The sequence below is a fragment of the Botryllus schlosseri genome, chromosome 10, assembly GCF_051294905.1.
Source record: "Botryllus schlosseri isolate E-star chromosome 10, Bs_hap1, whole genome shotgun sequence".
NCBI lineage: Eukaryota > Metazoa > Chordata > Ascidiacea > Stolidobranchia > Styelidae > Botryllus > Botryllus schlosseri.
Genome location: NC_137245.1, coordinates 20,401,978 through 20,425,433, shown reverse-complemented (window position 1 = coordinate 20,425,433; position 23,456 = coordinate 20,401,978). Strand labels below are relative to the sequence as shown.

Sequence of the window (23,456 nt, the reverse complement as noted above, 5' to 3'; positions counted from 1 at the left end):
ATTTTTTTTATTTTTTTATTAACTACCGTAACATTTTTTACAGCCAGACGGTTTAGAGTCAAGTGTACCTGTTTGATGCTGGTGTGATCGGACTAGATGACCTTCACGGTCTTATCGATCATTCCTATCTAATACCGAATACTGTGCAAGTGTGCATGCATATTTTCTGTACCACCACCACTGCCGTGTGTCATGTATTTTGGTTGGATGAAAATAAAGACTCTCTCTTTCTCTCTCTCTCTCTACACCAGCTTCAAACCAGGCTTTTCGTTACGTAATAATTAAAGTGCGAAAATATAATTCACTACGATATGTGAGAGCTATGATTAATGGTGCGTCGTAAGTTACATAAGTTTTTACAATTGCGTCTCAACTACAACAGTTACAGTGTTTCACTGTCCTTGAATTTTCTATTACGTTCATTTGAATTATTCCACGTCAGAAAATTAACAATTATTCACGATTTTCACTCGCACTCTCCCGATTTTTTATTCGGACTATTCACACCACCTTTGTCATTTGCACGGCATCTTTTTTTTCATTCGCACAAGTGCGAACCGTCACACAGGTTTGTAAAGCACTGTGCTTGAGTCTACCGTGAACTCTCTATTGCGACGCCATGCAAAAATAGGTTACACACTTCTTAATAAGTTCGCAATTTCTCTAATCAATGAAAAAGCACTTAACTTCTTGCATTTTGGAATTGAGATATAACATTCTAATGTCTGGAGGACCGGCAGGGAACTTGTCACGTACCGACACCGGTCCGCAAACCTGCGGTTGAGAACCACTGTGCTAGATTAGTTTATTCAATATTTAAACACAGGAACCCGACAGCGATGATGTGTCGCGTAATAATTGTTGTTTTTTAGTATTCTCGGTGTTTCGACAATCGACATGACCGGTCATATTGCTCCAGGCCGACAATACTATTATGTTTCCCGAGCTGCCAGAATAGGCTATACCATGGTCGACTTTCCCAACTCATGCATTTTTTAATACGCCGCTTATGCCAATCGCATAGCGCTGACAAGCCTAGAATCTAGCTACATGAATCCCTTACAGATCGCAACTGAAATAATGATACACACACAGCTTTCAACATTGGAAACTATAGACTCGGCGTGATATCATGATGGGTAAAATGTAATTTCTCAAGTCCAAAGCGGAGTTATCAACTTTCGTTTTAAACGTAGTGCAGTTATGCCACGGGGTGAAATTTCAGTTGCAATGGCCAGTCCTTTGTTCGCTCCTCATATACTGCGTCAAATGCTTCACTCTGTTCGATCGTGAAATGATTTTTCCAATCGCCAACTATGCCCTTCCGCATGAACTTCGACACTTCAAAGTTATATCTGCCGTCTTCGTGGTAATGCTGGTAATTCACGCATTTGTTATCCTTCATATTCGCGAAAGTACAATGCTCGACGATGGTGCTAATTTGGTCTTCCGAAAGGTCTCTCATGTTCAAGAAGTTGGCCAGTTTTATGACCTCGTTCCTTAAATTGCTCGACATGTCTTCGTAGCTTACGAAGTGCGCGAAGTTGTACTTTTCATTTGCCTGTTACAAATACGTTATGTAACGGCCATGGAAGTGAGAGACGGAGGCATATGAAACGTATGATTTATCGTAACTCGAACGAATAAGGTCACCATGTAGATTACAACGTGACGACGAAAAGTCTCGATCTCGGATATGGATGCCACAGCTAGACTACAGTTAGAGTACAATGATACATTTCGTGAAAATTGTTAGTCGCAGTGCGAATAACGGTGGCTTTGTGAAGAACATGGCTACCGCCAAAAGTTCTTGTCCCCATTTACCTTTCACTTGAGACCATACATCCTATTTAGAGCGCAGTTCCCAATAACAATGTTATGATTTTCAACCAAATGTTGTTACCTTCATTCATATAGTTTTGCAGTATATCCAGAGGTGATCAGTAACGAAGTACTTCTACTTTTTTGAAGTACTCAAGTAGTTTTCATCTACTTCTGGTACTTGCTCAAGTAGATCTGATTTTCGCTACTTCTACTTCTACTTCGTAATATTTGTGATCTACTTACTTACTTTTCGCTATTTTCAGTTTGTCAAGTAGAAGTAGTTCAATCTGCAAATCAGGAAGATAGCCTGAGAAATATCGGGGCTGTTTTCACGGAATATCAACATTTAATTTTCATAAAAGTTGAGTAAAGCCAAGAATTTTCGTAGCGCTTCGCGCGCAGTCGATGCGGAGTGACCAGTATGATTTCACGAAAGTATCGATGAATACAATTTAGGTAGCGGGTTGGCGTGGTTCCATTCACACCACGTTGTCGCCATTCGCCCATATGAAATAATTCATATCAGTATATATGGCTCATCATAACGTTTGAAATTGATGTTTCGCAATCTAGCATTTATATACTTGTCATATCGTAATCTAGCATGTCCATGGCGTCCATGGCGTGTTCTAATCTGGAAAGTGGACACTGACTTTTTTTTATAGTTTTAGAGCTGTTTTAGCATACCACCTTTGAAACTTTCTGGACTAAAGGCATGAAATACATGTTCCACTTTTAGAAGTAGTATTTATATTTCACTTTTAATTCCCAGTATCATGTACTTCGAGTTATAATTAATATCAGTTCTTTTGTCTGGATAACATACATGTTGAAGTATAAAAGCAAGTGTAGTAATGCCTTTAATTTCCGGAAATAAAGCTACAGAATAGGGCATTTTTACGGTCCATCATATTTTTATTAACGCTTTCTAATTGCGCAAAGTGTTTACACCGCATCCTGTACAACTTTTCCGTATTGTTCTTCGACTAAACTAAACGACTAAACGATATTTTCTAAAACGTGATGTTAGAGAAAACAGAGGATTAGTATCGCATTTCCATATCAATACTATCATGATGTGGATGAATGCTTATGCTATCGAAAATTGGATACCTGTTGGTATGCATCAATATGAATCAAGCACGTCACCTTTCGCATAGCTCCATTTGCACCTTTTTACAATCCATGTGAACGAATTAGGATCGTGTTCACAACTACTTACTTACTTGAATACTTCTAAAGTCAGTCAATTCTATTTCTACTTCAAGTAGTTTTAGGTTGTTTATGGCAGAAGTACTTATACTCGTACTTGAGTAGATTTCCTCGTCGCTACTTCTACTTGAGTAGCTTTCTTGACTACTTTGACCACCTCTGATGTATATACATAGGTTTGATATACCTGCGTTCAGTGGCTTCTATAGCTAGAGGGGACAAGACGGTCCTGACTCTTAAAGTCTCATGTCTGCGGATGATGGCATCATATACATCACAGTGTTGTGACGTTGTCTCAATGCGGAAATTTATTTTCCGTTTTATTTTTTCATTCTGGATACAAAATCCCGTATGACATCGTGAAGATATCGGCGTAAGGTGATGAGTTTAAAAACCACTGTGTTAGATGGAGGTCCGGTAACCTCGAGCACTGATTAGTAGGACTTTTTAGCATTTCCTATAACTTGCAGTCTTTCCCATCCTTATTTAGATTAGGCCTGGGACTTGCGGAGCGCGGACATACGGCCGCAAGCAGGCGTAAAACAATAATTTTGAGGCCGTTTAGCGTCTACTCATAATTTAATTAGCTTGTATATGTGAGATTAATTCAACTTAAAAATGTACGTCTCGCTTAGCGCGATTCTTGTTTGATATAATATAGTGTCCTTGTAATCTCAGCTCCACCGTACAATTGCGCGCTGCATAAGAAAAAGGATTTAAAGAAATACCGAGTTGAAACCGTGTAGGCTATGTCTCACGAATGAAGGTTTTGGGCAATTCGAATATATTTTGACTAAGCATACAATCCTGATGGAAGGTCAAGAAATAAAAACATGCAACAAAGTGAATAATAACAATTGGAAGATGCAACATCATAAAATTTATGAAGATACCCCCTCCATTAGCTCTATCGGTTAATCTGATCACGATGGGCTGGGAATGGATGAATGTTTGACAGTAATATGCGAAACTACGAATGTTATCGACGAAATTCATTCATGAGGTTGAAAATATTTTCTCGCTCAGCGGGATTAGAAAACGAATTCCAATAACGTTTCCTAACATTAATACTCGCGAATTTGGCCTGTGGGGTTGTTCTGTTTCTAAAATTTGAAACTTTTATACGCAAGGTACGTCTCAGGAAAACAGTGATGGCACAAAACATCACAAGGTCTTTCCGCGGTGCGAAGTTCCCAGTAGCCAATTTAGCATGGATATTTGTCGTCCAGGTATAGACCATGGTGAATCTCCGCTGGAATGCGGCCGCGTGCTATATATGTAATCGAAATGCGGTCGTGGATAGCAAAGGTTGAACATCCCTGGATTAGACTTACTACGGAATCATATTATGTGGTCATCGGCGTAGGAGTTTCAAGTAAATGTTAAAAGGCTGGGCCGCGATCAAAAACGTTGAAGGGCACTGGACTAGAATATCATAGATCGATTGTTACAGGGATATAATTGTCGACCATGACACAGGGTAATACTTTTAACGTAAAGTCGAAAATGCCATAGACTGATTCAATTCGTACCAACAGGTATCCGCGAACGTGTTCAAACCACGATCCTCGGGTGACCTCGCCGCGGACGAATTTCTCCACGAATTCATTCCACGGGCCGGGATTGCTATATTCCATTTTCATTCGGTGAAAGTGATAAAAGGAGACGCAAGTATCTTTCGGATTTCTCACTACATATATCAGCTTGACTGTTGGACAACACAGCAACTTTTTCTCCAGCAGCTCCATTGGCAAGTGTGTCTGGATGAATCTACTCTACATCGAATCAACAATATAGGATTAACATTGAAAAATTTAGCTGCCGGTAGTACACTGACTATACCTTGTCTGATTCTCTGGCCATGCGTTCAATACATCAAGCTGATTCAGAGAACCGGCGGATGGCGACTTTTCGAGCTGTCTGAAACGATCCTCCAACATGACCGATTTGGCAGACGTGATATCAGCGTTGTTGCATATTAGCCAAGTGATTTCTGCCGTCCATTGAGTACCTGTTATATACATACTTGGACGACATTCTTATTTGTATATCACGTCTCCACATACGGAGTATATAATTCGGGTTGGTGTCGGGCCTGAATAGCTTTTTCCATACTTATGCATGCCCGGTATCACCGAGGTCGACTACAGAATACATTCCCAGGTTCTGGAAGTTTAGTTAGGCTCCACCCCAAGGGCGTTGCCTGACAAAAATTGGGGGGGGGGGTTGAAAGGAAGGACGTAGTTTACTTTTGTCCTTGATGTTTTTGCGGCATATACACCGACTGATACTACACATACACACGATCTGTGCATATACATACCATGAGTGCGTGATGTACATATGGCGCTGGACAAGGAAGTGCAGATATAGTCTTTACGGCTTTCTAAGTCATGCACCACCCCTCCATGCTATCCCAGTAATGCATGAGCGCCAAGCAGGGAAGTCATGGATACCAGTGTTACTAATCAGGTCTTTGGTCTCTCCCGGCCGAGGATCGAACCCACGACCTACCGATCAAGAAGCCGGACGCATCACCATTACGCTATTAAACAGTAAACGGCCGAAAACAAACACCCCTTATATAAGTGTTTCTCAACAGCCGGTCCGTGGCAAGTTTCCCTCCAGTTCGCGACATATATTAAAATTTTAAATCTCAATTGCAAAATGCGGGAAGCTGAATACTTGTACATTAATTAGAGAAATATAACATCAAATTAAAAATGGAGTGAGAAGTTTGTAACGTACTTTTTTGCATGGTGTCGTAATAGAGATTTCATGGTCTACTTTGAGCGCATATCACGATTGTGCAAGTTCAGTACGAAACTGTTTAAAAGTAGTCTACGACTCGTTTCGGATAAGTTATATGTGAAAGCTGTTAAATACTATTAAACAAACGTCGTTAAATTTCGACATTGCAATTCAGCGATACCAGCAGTATAATAGGGTCTATGGCAAACAGAATCTTATTCCTTTCAAAGGATACCGAACAATCACGGTCAAGTTAGTGAGTGGTCTTAGGACTTCGCGAGCTTTGCCTTGCGTAAACTTCAACGGTATAATGAAATTTACAATATTACATTTGCGTTGCATACGTTTGTCGTAATTAAATGTAGGGGTAATTTCGATGTTTCAAGGTTTACTGCTCCGCGACATTTATTTTCAAGTTTTACCGGTCCGCGAGGTCAAAATAAGTTGAGAACCACTGCTATGTATCATATTGTCATACATATGTTCTTTAAATTCTAGGTGATGTGGCCTCCGCATTACATTGAAATGTCATTGAATATCTGCTTGCGCCAATAAGGATTCTCTGGAACATTCGAGGTGTTCGATGATTACGTCGAAAATCATTCTTAGAACGCAAATGAAGCAATCTCCCCTTAGGCGGTGGTGTAGGAATATCATGGAGTGCGGTTTTTTCCGGTTTGGAGACATTTGCTTACATTACCGATGCTTATCGTACTGTTTTTAGCATATAGTAGCCTGCAATTGCATAATAGTCTCTTGTTCACCGTATTATACTTTATGCACACTTGATCAGTTCACGGAATTCTGTTATACAACATTTGACCCTGTATATAGGCCTAGGTATTAGGGCGGAGCATGCATGGACCGGGGCCAGATTGGATATTCGGCTGGACTTTTTCATTTTTGGTCGGAGCCGGTTTGGAGCCTGATCAGTACTTTTTCTGATACGGCCGGAGTCGGATCGAAGGCGGATCAGTACATTTTAGTAAGAATATGACAGCCTTAACCCCTTCCACCATCGAATCAATAGTTAAAGTGAAACCTTCATGAAAGTATACCACATGCTAAGTCCAAGTTGGCAAAATTATTTCAGATAAGGGTTGGGTTTAATCTTTGAGTTTTTAATGTCTTGTTTGCATTGTTTCAATCAATATTCATTATCATCGTGTGAGCAGATAATTAATATCGTAGTTTTTCGCACCAGATCACTGTAATTTCTAGAATCCGGCCTACAGGAGTCGGACCGTGGCCGGACCGTAGCTTTAAAACACAGGATCCGACTGGGACCAGAGAATTTGTCGATCCGCTCCGCACGAATATGTATAGGGCCTATATGTATACCACGGATAACTAGAAATCTAGAAGTCTAGATATTCTTGATATATACGCATAAGAAGTCTATGTTTTCTTTACATCAAGAGCGGATGGAATATACGTTACATAGGCGCCGAGTTACGGGGTGGTGGGGTGGGGCAGCCACCCCATGACACAATTATGGGGTGGCGGCCACCCCATACAATAAGATTGAACGCCCGCCGTCTGCGATTTCTAATCATTAGCGCTGTCAATTTGCGAGCCGTGATAGCGCGTATAAATGCCAACTATTTACCTTTAACCGATACGCGCACGAATAATTGAATACGCAGCTTCGTTGGCGACGACGAACTAGTGCTTAAAAGGCCCCAATAATTTGTAGTCCGTGGTTAGTAGTCAGACAATCGAAGCAACCTCATTTACGACGTCGATTTCGACACGCTTGCGCTGAGAAACACCCTCTTCTCTCTCGACCAGACGAGCGAATTCACGTTCTCGTTCTTTTAATTAAATTTCATTTGCGCCCATATTCGTTAACAAAATAATTCTTGAGTTAGTTCCGTGATAGTCTCTTTAATTGGCGGCTTGGAGCGCGAAATAGGACAGCGTGTTTATATATGCCTGTGAATTGAAAGTCATTCCTGCGCGAAGTGCGCATATTCATTACTTTAACAAGGCTTTGCCAACTTTCATCGGGAAATGCAACGATGCAGCTCAAATGACTTTATAATGAGCAAACAATTGTTGCGATGTCAGACTTGGAACCCCATTGTGCTAAACCAGGGGTGGGCAACATACGGCCCGCGAAGGGATTTTGTCCGGCCCGCGGACAGTTTTCCGTCTTAGATGATAATGTGGCCCGCGGCCCCAGTCTGCCGAGATTCCCCACTACTTGCTAATGCTTACTACGTTGAATTTGAGTGACTGTCTGGTATTATATACGTGTGTGCGTAGCGTGCGAGAGTGGAGCTTACGCGTAAGTTCGTCGAAGCGAGAAGACTTGCATTATCAGCACTTACGATGTACTCAACCCTAATGTCGTTTGTGGTAATCATGGTGTTTGTCGACTGCAATGGTCATTTACACCAGGCTGATATTTCTTAATTTTGATTCCGTAACCGCCGAATTGTAGCACGGCACACTTCTAGGCTTTTGTAAGACACCGCTTATGCCAGTGGTCGCCGACTCAAAACAGCTCGCGGGCCACTTTTCAAATTTCGTAGAGGACGCGGGCCGCATGAATTCAATATCGAGATTCATTAGGCCACACAGTTGAACAACGACGCTATCTCGTCACCTACTCAACCCCAATGAATTTATATCTTGGTAAATTTGGGGTACCGGGCCTATCGAACGCCTTGAAATCTAAATTAAGGATTGCACGCTTGCACCGCGTGTTGATTGATCAGAGAGAAGCAGACATGGCGGCGCCTGTATGACAATGCTATTCTCAAATCCACATTGTTCTCGTCATTATCGGCGTGAAATGGCTTTGAAGTGACATTGCTGTCGTTAAAATACATTCATTAAGTACGATTTATTCCTGGTATATGTGGATAAATGGGTAAATAATGTATCAATTCAGCAATCCGGCCCACCAAGTCCTGAATTTTCCCATATCCGGCCCGCCGACTGGAGAAGTTGCCCGCCCCTGTGCTAAACGCAAGTTTAGGAATTGCTGATTAGACGCGCGCTGTCTCGTTTGCTATCATCTGAAGTCTTGTCTGCTTTATACACACGTATTCCCTCGGTGTCACTCGTCAGTGTTTGCCTTGTTATTAATAATGCGAATTGTGCAGTGCACGGCGTTGAATTACGTTGTCAAAATTGATGCGACACGAGATTCTCGGTGGCGCAAATTCTGAATTTATTCGATTAGTTTGAACGGGAACCTTCTATGTTCCAATAAACTTCATTGCTGGACGGACTCTATCGAGCGCAATCATATCGCGGATCGAATTTCTAACCTTTGGGATATGTATTTCTAAGGTCGCGGCATGCGCTCATATTGCTATTACTGCAATAACACGTGGATGATTAGAAGCGCACCATTTTACAATCAAATTCGACTGGCTGATCGGCCGTAGGCCCCGGGCGGATAATAACCAGCGCGTTGTCGGCATGAAAACCCCAGGTGCGTAGCCAGGGAGTTTCTTATTTATAACTAGAAATCCCGTCCTTCTAAAATGCCAATTCACTAATTCGTATTATCAATGCTGCGTACTTCAAATTAGCGAGAATCATTTGTGTGCGATATGGGTCATCGATATCTCATGTGCACTATCGTCGGTGGTTTGATTTAGCGCGTCCGCATGTAGGACTGCTACCGTCCGCAGAAACACTTTCGCCAAACAGTAACAATCTCCGAGTGTAATATTGTTTGTGTTTATGTATCTTTTTGATTAAAACTTATGCCCGCGTCTGAACAAATTGTGCTCGTTGCCATTGCTGAATCTTGGTATTTAGGTATGACTAGCGCACCCTGTAATTGTGATTATTGCAGGTTTGCGGCATGTCTTCAATTTCGTTATCAGCGTAACTCTGCCGGCCGATTGTACAGTCCGATAAAATTGATCACTACTGTGTATTTTGCTGAGCGTACTTGTGCTAATTTCTGTAAACTAACGATCCTTATTAGATGTACAAATTCGACCTCATCGATAGAAACGTAGATTTCATCGCGAGCTCCGAGAAACACCATCTCCTATCGCGATTTGACGACCAAATATACGTTCACCTTCTACAAATTAAAGTGCATTATTTGCATCGATGAGGGCCGCAAGCCGCATTAAATATTCTGTGAATCATTTTTGTGATAAATATTCTCGGAGCGCCATGTTGAACAGTGTTTTATTTTTTGGGCCTGCTAGTTAAAATTTATTCCAGTGCCCATAATATTAATCCAATTATCCTTTGCGAACGTAAATCGGGAAATGCAGCAACGCAGTCAAAATCGATGTTTTAATCAGCAACCAATTGTCACGATGCGAGCTACTCAATACCAAGTAAAAACCCATGTTGTTGGCGGTAAGGGATAATTACTGATTGGCCACGCGCGTCTGTAATTATAATTCTTGTCTGTCTTCCGTGTTCCTGAATTGTGAATTGTCGCGCCGTGTTACTGCTCAGTCCAGCGACGAATGTCGAGCGCGCGGCAATGATCTCTGCGTGAGATCGCGTCGCTTTGCATTGTGCGATGTGATATGCGTGCACAGACGATTCTCGTTAATTGGTTGCGGCCCCGCTTAAGACTGATAATACGACTTTTTGAATTGCAACTGAATACTAGCGTCAAAATGGTCATTTCAAAAGGACTTGGGTTTGCGTTTCAAAATTGGAGGGGGTTTTGACACCCCCCTGGCTACGCGCCTGTCGCCACCCCATGCAGAAATAAAAGTCGGCGCCTATGTACGTTCGGTATATAAAATCTTCAATTCTACATGGATTATGGGACAAATGACAATTAAGAGTGATCAAAGGTGGAAATTAATACATCGCTCACATTCAAATTAAGTTTTTACGAGAAGTTGGTCTATAACTGACCTGATTTTGGGTAGCTCGCAAGCACTATGTCACTAGGTCTGAATTCGAAATCGATTGCTGCTTCAATGGAGGCCTTGGAATAGTCATGGGGTACGATCAATTCAACTCCATTCGTCAGGGTGATCTTTTTCGCTACTGCAGGTCGTGCGTCGATCTTATCGTTCATACCTTCAATCCATTCACTTCACCCTAACATATGAATATTGTCTCCTGTACATAATACATAGAGTTTATCAACTATGATATCGCGTATGGTAGGACTGTTCCTTTCTTGCCATGTCAGGAGATTTAACGTTGTAGTATGCGGCAAGGAGGAGCAATGTTTTTCTCAACCGCAAGCTTTCTGTCAGCGAATATTTAAAAATAAAAAGTTGTTGATGGAGAGTTCATTCTGCGCGTTGGGCTACACGCAGGACCGTAATTGCCGCACCTAACCCACCCCATCCCCGCAATCGAGGGGACGAGCTCGACGGGGCCCAAAATTATGTCTTGAATTAACATAAATTATAGGCTGCAGAGTGTTTTGAAATCCCTGAAATTATGCAGTATTTTTTGAAACCTACCCCCAAGAAAAAATACGCGTGATCGTAGGGTTTCGGGCATCTGAAAAGATGAAACTTTTTCAAAATTTTTAGAATTACAATACCGGAGTAAAATCTAGAAATATTGGTTAATTTATTCCGAGTTTGTAGTTGGTTGACTAAAAAAGTCACTCCCGAAAGAGCCGCTGGACCGTTTCTTGGGTACTGATTTCCTATATCTCAGTCCGATTTTAACATACGTTTAACAAAAATTTTCAAAAAAGAGGACATTTGGGCGTCCTCCTAGGACACTTTCAAAAATGAGGACAAATTATCGTAAAAGAGGACGTATGGTAACCCTAGCATATCGGCGTCGGCCATTACCGCGCCACGACGCATCAAACATATCAAGTTTTCAGCCACGTAACAATAAACATGCTACTACGAGAAGTGTGCCAGAGCGATCGGCATAGGGAAAACCTTGGCCGAAAAGGCCTGCCCTTATGCTGACCGAAAACTTCGTTAAGACCAACGTTTCGGAGAGCCTGACGAAGTGCTGTTTCGGGCCTTGTTACACGTATAAACATTTCGTCACCTACAGCGTGCAGTATTGAGGAGCGGTCAAAAAGCGAAATTTTCGGACTGTGTGAAGAGTCCAAAATCTATATAAGTTTCGTCACAGCCTTGTCTATAACGTCGGTTCATTGTTGAAAAATTCTTATGGCGCTTATACCAGGAGCGTTGCCAGGAGGCGACAGGCGCCTTTAACCCTGCAACATTTCGAATTTTAAATTGTAACTTCATCAGTATTATGTACGCAACAATCGATCCGAGACATCACAGAATTTTGGGCGCTTCTTCGATATACCCCGAGATCAAACATCAAAATTTATAAACGGAAAAATAAATTCTTTTTTCGTGTTGGGTACGGAATATTAGGGTTGGAAGTGGGTTACGGTTATCATTGGGGCTAGGGCATCCCAAGATTTGGGTTGTGGGTGAGAGATATTAGGGTTCGGGTGGTAAAATCCCCGAACTAACATCCGAAACCCCCAACCCTGATATATTTTATCCCCCAACCCTAACATCCGTCATCCTCCAACCCTAACTCCAACCCTCCCACTCACAACCCTAATATCCCTCACCCACAACCCTAATATTGGGATACCCTAACCAAAACCATAACCGTAACCAACTTCCAACTCTAATATACAGCACCCACATCTCCAATCTCATCCCAATCCCAACACCAAAAGAATATATTTTTCCGTTTATAAATTTTGATATGTTTGATCTCGGGGGTATATCGAAGTAGCGCCGAATTTCGTCCTGGCCAAATTTTGATCACGCTCTCCACACATTTTCATCATGGTTATTCCTGTGGCTCCAAGGAACCTCATGACGGATGAACTTTCTATGACATCTTAGTACACTCTAGACTCTACAACATAAATAGTAAAGTCACTGAACATATACACAATTACACAAGCTTCGCAGCTCAAGTTACCAGATATATTCCGCTCAAAGAAAACCACATTATCGCGGTAATGGTTATATAATATATATTCCTGACGTTGGCACTACATGAACCTGTTCCTTATCGCCGTAGGGGCAGACAAACTTTTTAGCTCGAGGGCCGCATTCAACATCTAAATCCAGCCTTAACGGGTCGCACTACAGTAAAATGCAATCAGGTCCCCCTCCATAACAAATTTGTCAGAAATTTGAATACATGTTGGTTAGATGGATTCATCATTATCATCATCATTGGTTTATTAACAATTTTATCGGTTCAATACACCACAAAAAAGCGATAGAATGAAAAGATAGGTAAGTGCCGAAGCGACTTGGAGTAGTCTATTGAATCAGACACCCACCTTGGCCTATAGGCGATGTAAAGAGGAGGCATGCACACTGAATGAAAAGTAAAGAAGATAGTATAGAAAGGCAAGTAGCAAGGGTGAAAATGTGAATATATGGTGGAATCTCTTGGTTGAACCTCGAGGGTACATAATACTGACAGCAGCACTATAACCATGCTAGCTTTCAATACGCTTCATTAATGGCTTATTGTGTTACTGCTGTGTGAAACTTCTTCACCTTCTTTTGTGAAGACGATATCAACACATTGTTGCCTCAAATATATTTTATTTTATCTGGCAGGAAGCTCATACTTTAAGAAATAGTGTCTATAACTAGGATGTTCGGTGGCGTTTCGAATTGTAATAAACGGTTCATTATGACAAGCCACAAACAATGCGTAATATACTTTCCATTCGATTTTTTAGTGAAAGCAAAGCATTGATCTTCAACTTTTCGATTTTCTATCATGCTTTGAACAGCTCATTAACCAGTTGTGACCGAAGATATGGATGAGTTGTACGTAACTAAATACTCCACTATACCGAACACTCGGGCGGATCGTTTTTTCAATTACAGCACTGAGGGTAATATCCTGCCTGACGTGACCAATCTAAAATCACACTCGTGATTCCGTGTTGACTTTCTTGGATGTTTAGCAACCTTTTCATTGCATCGCAATTTTTCTGGTGTATTGAACTGACAAAATTGCTACCAAACTGAACATGAAACCTGGGCTCCGAGGTCGAGCGTGTTGCGCTTTATATATAGTATTAAAAATAAAACACTAAGACGATAGCATATCAATTTCACGGTAAAACATGATTTGAAGAAGTTTGCACAAGCAGTTGCAGTAACGGGAATTTTAACAATATGTTATATACCGTTTCTTTACACTTGAGACTTTCACGGGCGGCACAAAATGTTGTTGCGTGCTGTAGTTTCACCCTATACCGCCAGTTTCTGAATATTAATGCTAAAAACAGTGGTGGGGTGACTCGAGTCACCTTTTTCGCATGACTTGACTTGACTCGAGTCACTTTGTTAAAATGACTTGACTTGACTTGACTCGTCGTATCAGAAATGTGGATTGACTCGTGACCCGGAGCAAAATTCTCGAGTCAATTTCAAGTCATCAAGTAATCGGTGTTGATAAAAATCACTGTACCTTTCATACCTTTGGATTGTTTGCGAAACGCTGGTGTAACCCGTGAGAGCGACCAATCATTCAATGATCGTTCGTTTTACTGAGCCTCCATTGTTAACTCACAAAAAAATGACCGCTAACGAAGTGATCGAAGCTTACAGCTTACGTTGTCGTAAACTAGTAAAGTAATTTAAGAGCAAAATGTCTATTTCTGTTCTCTGTTCCTACCTTAACCAAACCTCTTGTTTCATTGAAATTGAATTCGAATGAAGTTTATATAGTACTCAACCATTGGCGCAGGCTCGAATTGTATCATATCAATTTGTATATGGGTAATGTATTTTATCTTATTAATTCGTTTCTCTATTCTCCATTTCGGCTGGTAATTACAAACTGAGGCTATGCAATTCGCAGTTTTACGTATATGTGAGCGATACAATGCCTTCTTGCGCGTATATTCAACTCTATATTCGTTCATCTGTTCAAAATCAATGACCACGCAATCGGTGGTTCAGACAGCTAGCAAAATGCAATGACGTAACCATGCCTCATACTTCGAAAAGGCAAATTGACTTGAATTGTAACTTGACTCGTGACTTGACTTGACTTGACTGGAGTCACCTCCAAAAATCGAGTGACTTGACTTGACTCAATTCACCTTCGAAAATCAATTGACTTGACTCGAGTCAAAATGTGCAATGACTCGAAATGACTCGTGACTCGAAGGTAGTGACTTTATCCCAACACTGGATAAAAGTAACGGGCATGAGTTATGTCTAAGCCGCTCGGGACCGCTTCTGAAAACTGGGAAGAGAAACCCTGCAGACTAGCGTCAATCGCATGGATGAATGCCCGTCATATAGCCTAACTAGGTTTGCCTTTAAAACAAAAATAAATTTAAAACAAAAATGCTTAAAACAAAACCGTCGTTTAAAACATGTTTTTTGTATCCTTTTATTAGAGCCATGACGTCATGGATATTGAATTATGATGTCATAGTGGATTGACATTGACAATTGAAAATATATGGTAAATATAACTGTTGAACCGACTATTTTGAGGGTCCCAACCATCCAACATGGTAAACGTCGGCTATATCGGGTGGTAATCGTCCGTCGGCAAATACAACACGTTTTGTGGAAATTCAGACTGGTACGGGCAAACGGCGGGAGTGAATAGAAGCCCGCCGCTTCAATCAGTACCGAAGTCGTAGCTCTTGGTTGCCAAAAGGTTGGTGACGCCTGGTACACAATTACGGCATAATTTTACAACTTTAAAAGACACAATGTTTTTTTAAAGGCCTTTGCTTAAAACACTGTTTAAAACATGTTTTAAACAAAGTGTAAGAAACGACCATTTGTTCTAAATGTAACCCTACATATAACGGGATATATTTTGCATTTTACTGGTGATAGACCTTTATACATTGTATCTATGGAGAGCACATGCTCAAGCAATTTTACTAACATCATATTAAAGGCAATAAATCGCATTAAGTCTAATTTTTCTCCATGTATATATTCTCCGACGAACTTGTGCGTATTAAAGGAAGGATATGTAATATATATCGATATAAATTACCTTCCAGTTGTTTCAATGAACATAGCACTCACCATTCTGCGTGTATAAATGATTAAACAACCGATATAGATTCTAGAGAAGTATATGAGCAATGAGCATGCCTTTGAATTTGCCGGGTGGAGGTATCCTGAGCTTCCATGCTTTAAAACTGTCGTTAAAATAACTTGAGGGTTTTCATGCTCGACTTGACTTGTGACTCGGAGAAATGCGGCTTTGTTACAACCAATGTTCCCTCTAAGCTGCTAGCGTGCACAATTAGGTGCGGAGTTGATCGACAAATTCTCTGGTCCGACTCAGATCCGATTTTTCAATTCTCTGGTCCGGCTCCGATCCGGCTCCGGTCTTATCAGGAAAAAGTGCTGGTCCGGCTCCGGCTCTACACGGAACGGTTGTTCCGTGAATTTATAAATATGGGTCGTTTGCTTTCGCACTGGCTTGGCGGTTACTTGCGTGTGGTTGGTTGGTTGGTTGGTAGTTATTTAGTTACAAAAGTCATGCTTATCCATAAAGATTATGGTCGTATCAAAAAAGTACTGATCCGGCTCCGATCCGGCTCCGGCCGTATCTAAAAAGTAATGATCCTGCTCCAATCCGGCCAAAATTGAGAAAATCCGGCCGGATATATCCAATCCGGCCCCGGTCCATGCTCCGCACTATCATAATTGCGCACTGCTGACACGGTCTCTGCGCACAGAAAATGTAAGCTGCGCACAAAAAATCCGAAGTGATGACCTTTATATTTAGTCGTTACGCACTGTTGTGTGTCCAAGGGACCGCGCAGTGAGCCGATGAGTGCGCGCAAACTAGTGAAGAATTAGAGCAGTGGTTATCAACCGGGGTTCCGCGGACCGCTGGGGTTCCGCGAAGCATTTTCTGGGGGTCCGCGAAGCCTCTAAGTTTACAAAATAGTTGATAACCTAATTCGTATTTTTTTAATTAGGAAAATCAGGTGGCAGTTTCGCTTCATTACTAGTAGAACCCACATCAACCATCAACAGAATGACCGTCTCATGTGAAATATCCTGCTGTGCAGACTCATTTTAGTTATTAAAATTGCCAATAGCCAACTAATTAGGGTTACCATATTTTGGAAATCTGAAAAGAGGACACTATTTCATAATTTTAAAAGTTGCAAATCCGGGAGAATATCCTTAAAAAGTGGTATAATGCCCACATCGTGATCGGTTGACTAAAAAAATTTAAAAAAGGTCAACTTTCTGGATCAGCTCCCGAAATACCCGCCGGAGCATTACTTCGGTGCTGATTTACGGCATCTCAGTTTTTGATGTATAGAGATGTTTTGTTGGGGATTGTGTAAAAAATAAATAGTTGGACTAGTAAGGTTTATCACGGTCACTTCATAATATTTACAAAAATCCATTTTCTCCTGTGATATACATAACCATTTTTCCATAATAACTTTAAGATGAGCTGATAGATAGCAATGAAGAGGCTTGACGTTATATGTCCAATAAAAATACATTATTCGTCAATTTTGGTGGCGTAATTGTTGCGATCATACCCAAATGTGTCGTCGGAAGCGTTACGCGTTATTATTACATTCGCCACAACCTTTCTTTGTCTAAAAGAATTTTCAGCACTCGTTCATATCAAATCGAAGGCGCGAATTTACAAGACACGACCACGTATTTCAAGAAATGCAGTTGCAAAATTCGCTTTGAAATAAAAAAATTCAACCCAATTTCTACAAAAATAGTATGATGTCTTTTTCAGGAAAAGTCATTTTGTTGCTGTTTATCACTAGCCTACTGTTATCATTTGCACAAGACACATTGATTGTAGATTGAAGACGATTGTACGATAATTGAGCAAAATTTGAACTAATACTTCAGGGGGTCCGCGGGGGTCCGTGACGACCCAAAAGGGGTCCGCGAAGATTAAAAGGTTGAGAACCACTGAATTAGAGGGATCATTGGTTACAATCCTGAAAGCACATCAAAATGGAATTTTCAGTTATTTGAATTATTTCCACGAAAAAAGAACACTAGAACACCAGGCCAAGTCAAATAACACTAAATATATAGTATAAAACACTGGGAGTGGCACCACTGCATTTGACTCTTGAGCAGGTTTCAGACAAATTACAATTCGTCTAGTTATATAGTTTCTTCGAAGCAAGTATCATTAGTTACAATTGTTCGCTCTTCAATGCGAGATCAACAACACATTTGGCAATTCACAATCTTTTCATCATCACGGAAGCCTTTTGCGGAGGCTTATAAGTATACCGTCAAATATTTTATCACCGGTAAACGGGTCCACATAGTCAGAATACAGCACCTCCGTCTCATACGTAAAGCCTAGTTTCTCCGCTATTGTTTGAACGTAGTAGTTGAACGCAGTGACTGTAACTTTATGGCAATTCTTCTTTTGGGCGGCCTCAACGACCATTTTTAAAACAGCAGTTCCGATCCCTTTACCAGCCCAATCACGAAGACATGCTAGATATGATAGATCCATGCAGAGGCCTTTACCTACTGCTGCAGGTGGTGTGAGAGAGTGGCAATTATCGATGAGGTGCGTGGATCTGCCTAAAATTTAAAGGTGCGTTCTCCATGTAGGGAAGTGGTGGGTCTACCTACATTCATTCCCTTCTCTTCCGTCAAGGTTACTATGGCGCATCCGACTATATCATGTGAGCGTTCTTTGATGCTTGCCCCTGGATGAAAGCCTGCTTGATTTTCGCACGACGGTATGCCTTTAGGTATCTACATTCAGCATCCAATTTCACTCTCGCCGATAAAGGTTCAGTATTGTTGAATTCATGTCCCATTATTTTCCACACTGTTTCAAAGTCTGCTCCAATCAACAACCTGAAATTTGACTTCTCTGGCATGATTCTCCCTGCGATTGGCGTTTAATCTGCCTATACGGCCGTAAACCAAACTTTACGCTGATTGGTCGAGAGACAATGGCCATGGATACGACGCAGCAACGGAGGACGCTGCATTTACTTCAACATATAGTCGGCACTACGATGTATTCCTATAGCCGTGTAGACTGTATAAAAACGACAGGATTACAGTTAAATGTTTATTTCTTCATCAATAATGAAAGTAGGAAAGGAATAAAATATTTAATAACATATACTGAAATATAATGCCGAAATACTACTGTGTTTATGAATGCAGTGCCACCAATGGCAATGAACTGGGGAAGAACAGATTTTTCCATTCATTTCCTTCCAACGCAAAGGTCAGGAAGGCTTGGGAATGCAGAGTAAGAAGGCAGGATTTCAAGCCTACTTCCACAAGCTTCATTTACTCCTCATCGCCGACCTCACTGCAGTTGCACTGACTTAAAAAGCCCAGAAATCACAGTGAGGCGAGCTACAAGTCGGCAGCTAAAGAGCCGATGAATCGCGAGCCGATGCATGAGAGAGTGGAAAGAATGTCAAAGACAAGAATAAATGCATTGATCAGTTCGAATACTGTCATGTCGTGGAGCACAAAGCCTTAAACAGGCTAAAAGCACCACTGTTGTGTACAATAATATTAATAATAATAATTTGCTCCTACCAATTTTGCAAGGAAGATTTTGCTGCTAGTACAATATAGATATACCAATACAGTCACGTCTAAAGAGAGGTGCGATTCCCAGTCGCAATCTCCGTGGTGAAGCAGAAGATTATGCGCATTGCAAAGAGGCGGACCCTGAACTCCATGCCGTGTCAACTGTCTTCCTGCAATGTTGTGGATGCTGCACATGCAAATCTTACATTGTCATCTGGTGATCCTGATCTAGAATCGCCATCGTGTAGCCTTGAAATGGAATCTTCAAATCCATCACCGAAATCTTAGGGTGAGAAGCCAACGAAGTCAGTCATATGCAGATTTGCTACCTAAGCCCACAGAATATCAGAACAGAAAGGATGTGCAGAATGGGGTAAATACATAGGGCTCTTCGACTCACAAGTAGCAATTTTGGTAGGGTTTTGGACTGCTTTGAGGGGAACAAGACAGCAGGTACTCCATATGCAACATCTCTTTTCAAATCACTTCAATGACAGTACAGTATGAACAGGTATTCAATATTGTGGGGGTTATTGCACAAAGAAAGCGCCATTCAAGACTACTAAGCATCACGCATGTGAATGTAGCAAAGATTGGTCATGTTCTTTTTCCATATGGATATCTGGGTGCTTCACATGATAGAGTGATTCTTGCTGAGCAGACCTCATCTGCACTTGTGTGCTTGAGGTATCGTAACAGCACATGCAATGAGTTCATGAAATTTGAACTTGGGCAGAAATCACAGGAAAGGAGTTTTTATTTGACTGCTGCTAGATAATTACAAGTAAATCACTCTTATTGGCATCAAATTCAGGCCCAAATGTATGCCACAAATAGTCCTGCCTTCTTATACTCTGCCTTCCCAAGCCTTTCTGTCCTTTGCGTTTGAAGAAAATGAATGGAAAGATCTGTTCTTCCCCAGTTCATTGCCATTGGTGGCACTGCATTCATAAACACAGTAGTATTTCGGCATTATATTTCAGTATGTTATTAAATATTTTATTTCCTTTCCTAATTTCATTATTGATGAAGAAATAAACATTTAACTGTAATCTTGTCGTTTTTATACAGTCTACACGGCTATAGGAATACATCGTAGTGCCGACTATATGTTGAAGTAAATGCAGCGTCCTCCGTTGCTGCGTCGTATCCATGGCCATTGTCTCTCGACCAATCAGCGTAAAGTTTGGTTTACGGCCGTATATCGTTACTTTGAGGATACTGTTGCAGTGTGATTTATAGCTGCGTATCGAGCATACGTTAAAGTAGCAGGCAATAGCAACATCTACTTCGGCTTGGTGGGCTTTACTTGGGCAATCAATTATTTGCAGGATTCCGGTCACGTGACGCGTGACGCATATATAGCTATCGACCGGTTGGCCAGTTTTGCAAACATCATGCTCGTTTACAATATTCTATCTTACGAGCTTCAAAGCGCCGACACGCATCACCTATCTGCATTCAGGCAGTGTGCATGTATAGGAACGTCGATGCAGTCTTTCCTAGTCATGGGAGTGAAGTTAGCCAAAACTTTTCCAGCCGCTGGGTACGGTGCGATTGTAACATTTAAACGGCAATTTTCGCGAACCAAAATTTCCATGATTGATTGTTGATTGAGTTCCATTATAGTTTTTGTATCAACTACCGAGTTGTTAACTTCTTTACGTTAACCTTTGGAATGAAATTTCCATGAGAACAACACGTAATGTTCGAAAATACAAAAAGTGTTACAATTGTCCCCGGTCTCCCCTACAAGTCATGTGTTCTGTTCAAGTGCTCCCACACACTTACGGGCAGGCAAGTATGACGGATTGATGCATAACTGCACATACCCTCTGGACGCCGGATCATCAATTACAATCATTGATGATCATTAGAGCAAGTTTTCGCAACTTTTGCAACTTTTCTTACAGCTTCCTACAGCTTCCTAGATACTCGTTTTAAGCTGTTTGGAAAACATGCTATAAACTATTTCTATAGTATGGTTATATTCTCTTTGATTTGCATAACAAAGAGCTATGAGACGGGCTAGCTGCATCTCACTGTGTTGTCTGTGACACATGGCTTGCAAGCAATTAGTTCAACTACCCCTATCAAGCACGACCGTGTCCGAACATTATGTAAATGGATCGCTTTATTGATTCTGTCGTTTAAATTTGAGATAGTTTCCCGTTTCATGAACGCCCAGGCGAGACCGCCAAAAATTTCATTTTCGCTGGGTCACCTTTTATTCAGGCTATTGATTTTGTTATAGTCGCCAAGAGCGAGTTTTCTGCAACGCCTTGGGTCAAGATTGCAGACCTAGGGGATTCGGGGTGTGTTATTTGTCTTGTTTGTAGGGGGTTATCGCTATGCCGTTTGGCTTTTTGGGGGCAATTCATTCCCGCATTGCGTAATTTTCTTGCTGTGTACAGGGAAAAAATATAATTTTTGTCAGTCATGAAAGAATGTCCGTAAAATGACAAAGTAACAAATTTGACAGCTCTGCAGGAACTGGATTATACAACGGAACCTTTCGAGTATCTAATACCTTACTAATTCAACAAAAATTATATATGCAACTTTTTACTGAAACTTTTGTCAGTGCAACAAAAGTTTCAGTGACAAAAACTTGCCCTAATGATCGTGCGCGACCCTGTCTGGATTTCTGACTATTTAAGACCGTCGCCCGATGCATGCCGCCTTTTACCTAACGATCGACTGACGCCGTACGACCAACGCGTGTTTATTATAGCCGATGCTTTTACCTCAGTACGTTGATGATTTTTGTTGTTCAATAAAGTGCAGGACAACGTATCTGCCGGCTCTCTGTTGCGGACTCTAGAGTTGCGCCCCGACATACAACTGCCTTTCCGCAATTACCGGCATATCGCATCACGTATTCACAAACGCATCGAGCAGGCACTTGGACTTTTATGATACTTTCCACCTCAAATTCCTTTTCGCCGGCATTTCGTGTCACGACTATATAGTGAAATGTGCGGCAGGGTTTGTCCGGTTTTGAGATGCGAGTGACATGACTCGTGCGTATTATGAACTACAAATATGATAAATGTTATTTGAGATGGTCGATAAAAATATAGCTGAAAGATGTATAAGGAGTGTTTGGTTCAATTTAACAATTTGAAGAGTTTATACAGATTTAGAAATTTTGTGTCAATATTTAGCGACATATAGCGATTTTGATTCAGCAGGAGTTGGCAACACAATAAATCAATCGTCTGATTATATTTTCATCTGCCCAAAACACACATACAATGTACAATGCGATATACAAGACACACAGTGCGATGTAATGAAAAGTTAGGGGAATGCCGAACGATCAACCAGTTGTGGTGTCTTGAACTGAAATCCACCTGGAGTTAGTGGACGCCGACGCTCACCACTACGCTATCTGTGAACGCAGTTCCCCTAAACCAGGATTTTTAACTGGCACACACTGGTCACACTTGGCATGAATTGGTTAAGACCGTTAACTTGACTACTTATTCTCAAATTATTCGACAGTAACATAACGTCGCGCTACAAGCCTACATTTTAACGTCAGTACCAGCAAGCTAGGGATGGCTGGCTATGCTTGCAATTTTAACTTGTAATTGGGAATGTCAGGAAGTTCATTTCTTGCCATTGATCAGGAAGTCAATGTGGATTTGACTACTGCATTGTCATTTGCCATGCAGGCGTGGTAATGTCTGCTATTCTCGTTGATCAATCAAGGAATCATGAAATCCGTATTTTCAAGGCGTGCGCTGTCGGGTACGGTTGATTCGCGATAGATTGGTTGCTGGCGCAGAGGTGGTCAAAGTAGTCAAGAAAGCTACTCAAGTAGAAGTAGAAGTAGCGACGACAAAATCTACTCAAGTACAAGTAGAAGTACTTCTTCCATAAGCAACCTAAAACTACTTGAAGTAGAAGTAGAATTGACTGATTTTAAATCTACTCAAGTAAGTAAGTAGTTTGAAAACAATCTTATTTCGTTCGCACGGACTGTAAGCTGCAAATTGAGCCATGTAGAAGGTGCAGAGAGCTTGATTCGTATTGATGCGTCCGAGGAGATGAGATACAAATTATAGCATTGATATGAAAATGCGATACTTACCCTTTGTTTACTAGAAGACCCCGTTTTAGAAGATATCATGGCATGGCGCCCTACCCCATATTATAAGGCTC

General features: G+C 41.2%; 1 protein-coding gene and 1 long non-coding RNA gene across 2 annotated transcripts in view; one reads left to right on the top strand and one right to left on the bottom strand.

The window, feature by feature from the left end:
- Positions 1 to 23,456, top strand: part of LOC145448180 (uncharacterized) — a 453,937-nt gene that overhangs the window by 285,171 nt on the left and 145,310 nt on the right. The gene's annotated exons all lie outside the window — the stretch shown is intronic.
- On the bottom strand, positions 198 to 12,210 carry LOC145448172 (sulfotransferase 1B1-like). The gene is made up of 4 exons (XM_080326515.1): positions 10,645 to 12,210; positions 4,879 to 5,047; positions 4,569 to 4,806; positions 198 to 1,561 (listed from the first exon to the last, which is right to left on the bottom strand). Exons 1-4 carry the CDS (start codon positions 10,808 to 10,810, stop codon positions 1,202 to 1,204), a joined length of 933 nt encoding a protein of 310 aa, XP_080182641.1. The 5' UTR covers positions 10,811 to 12,210; the 3' UTR covers positions 198 to 1,201.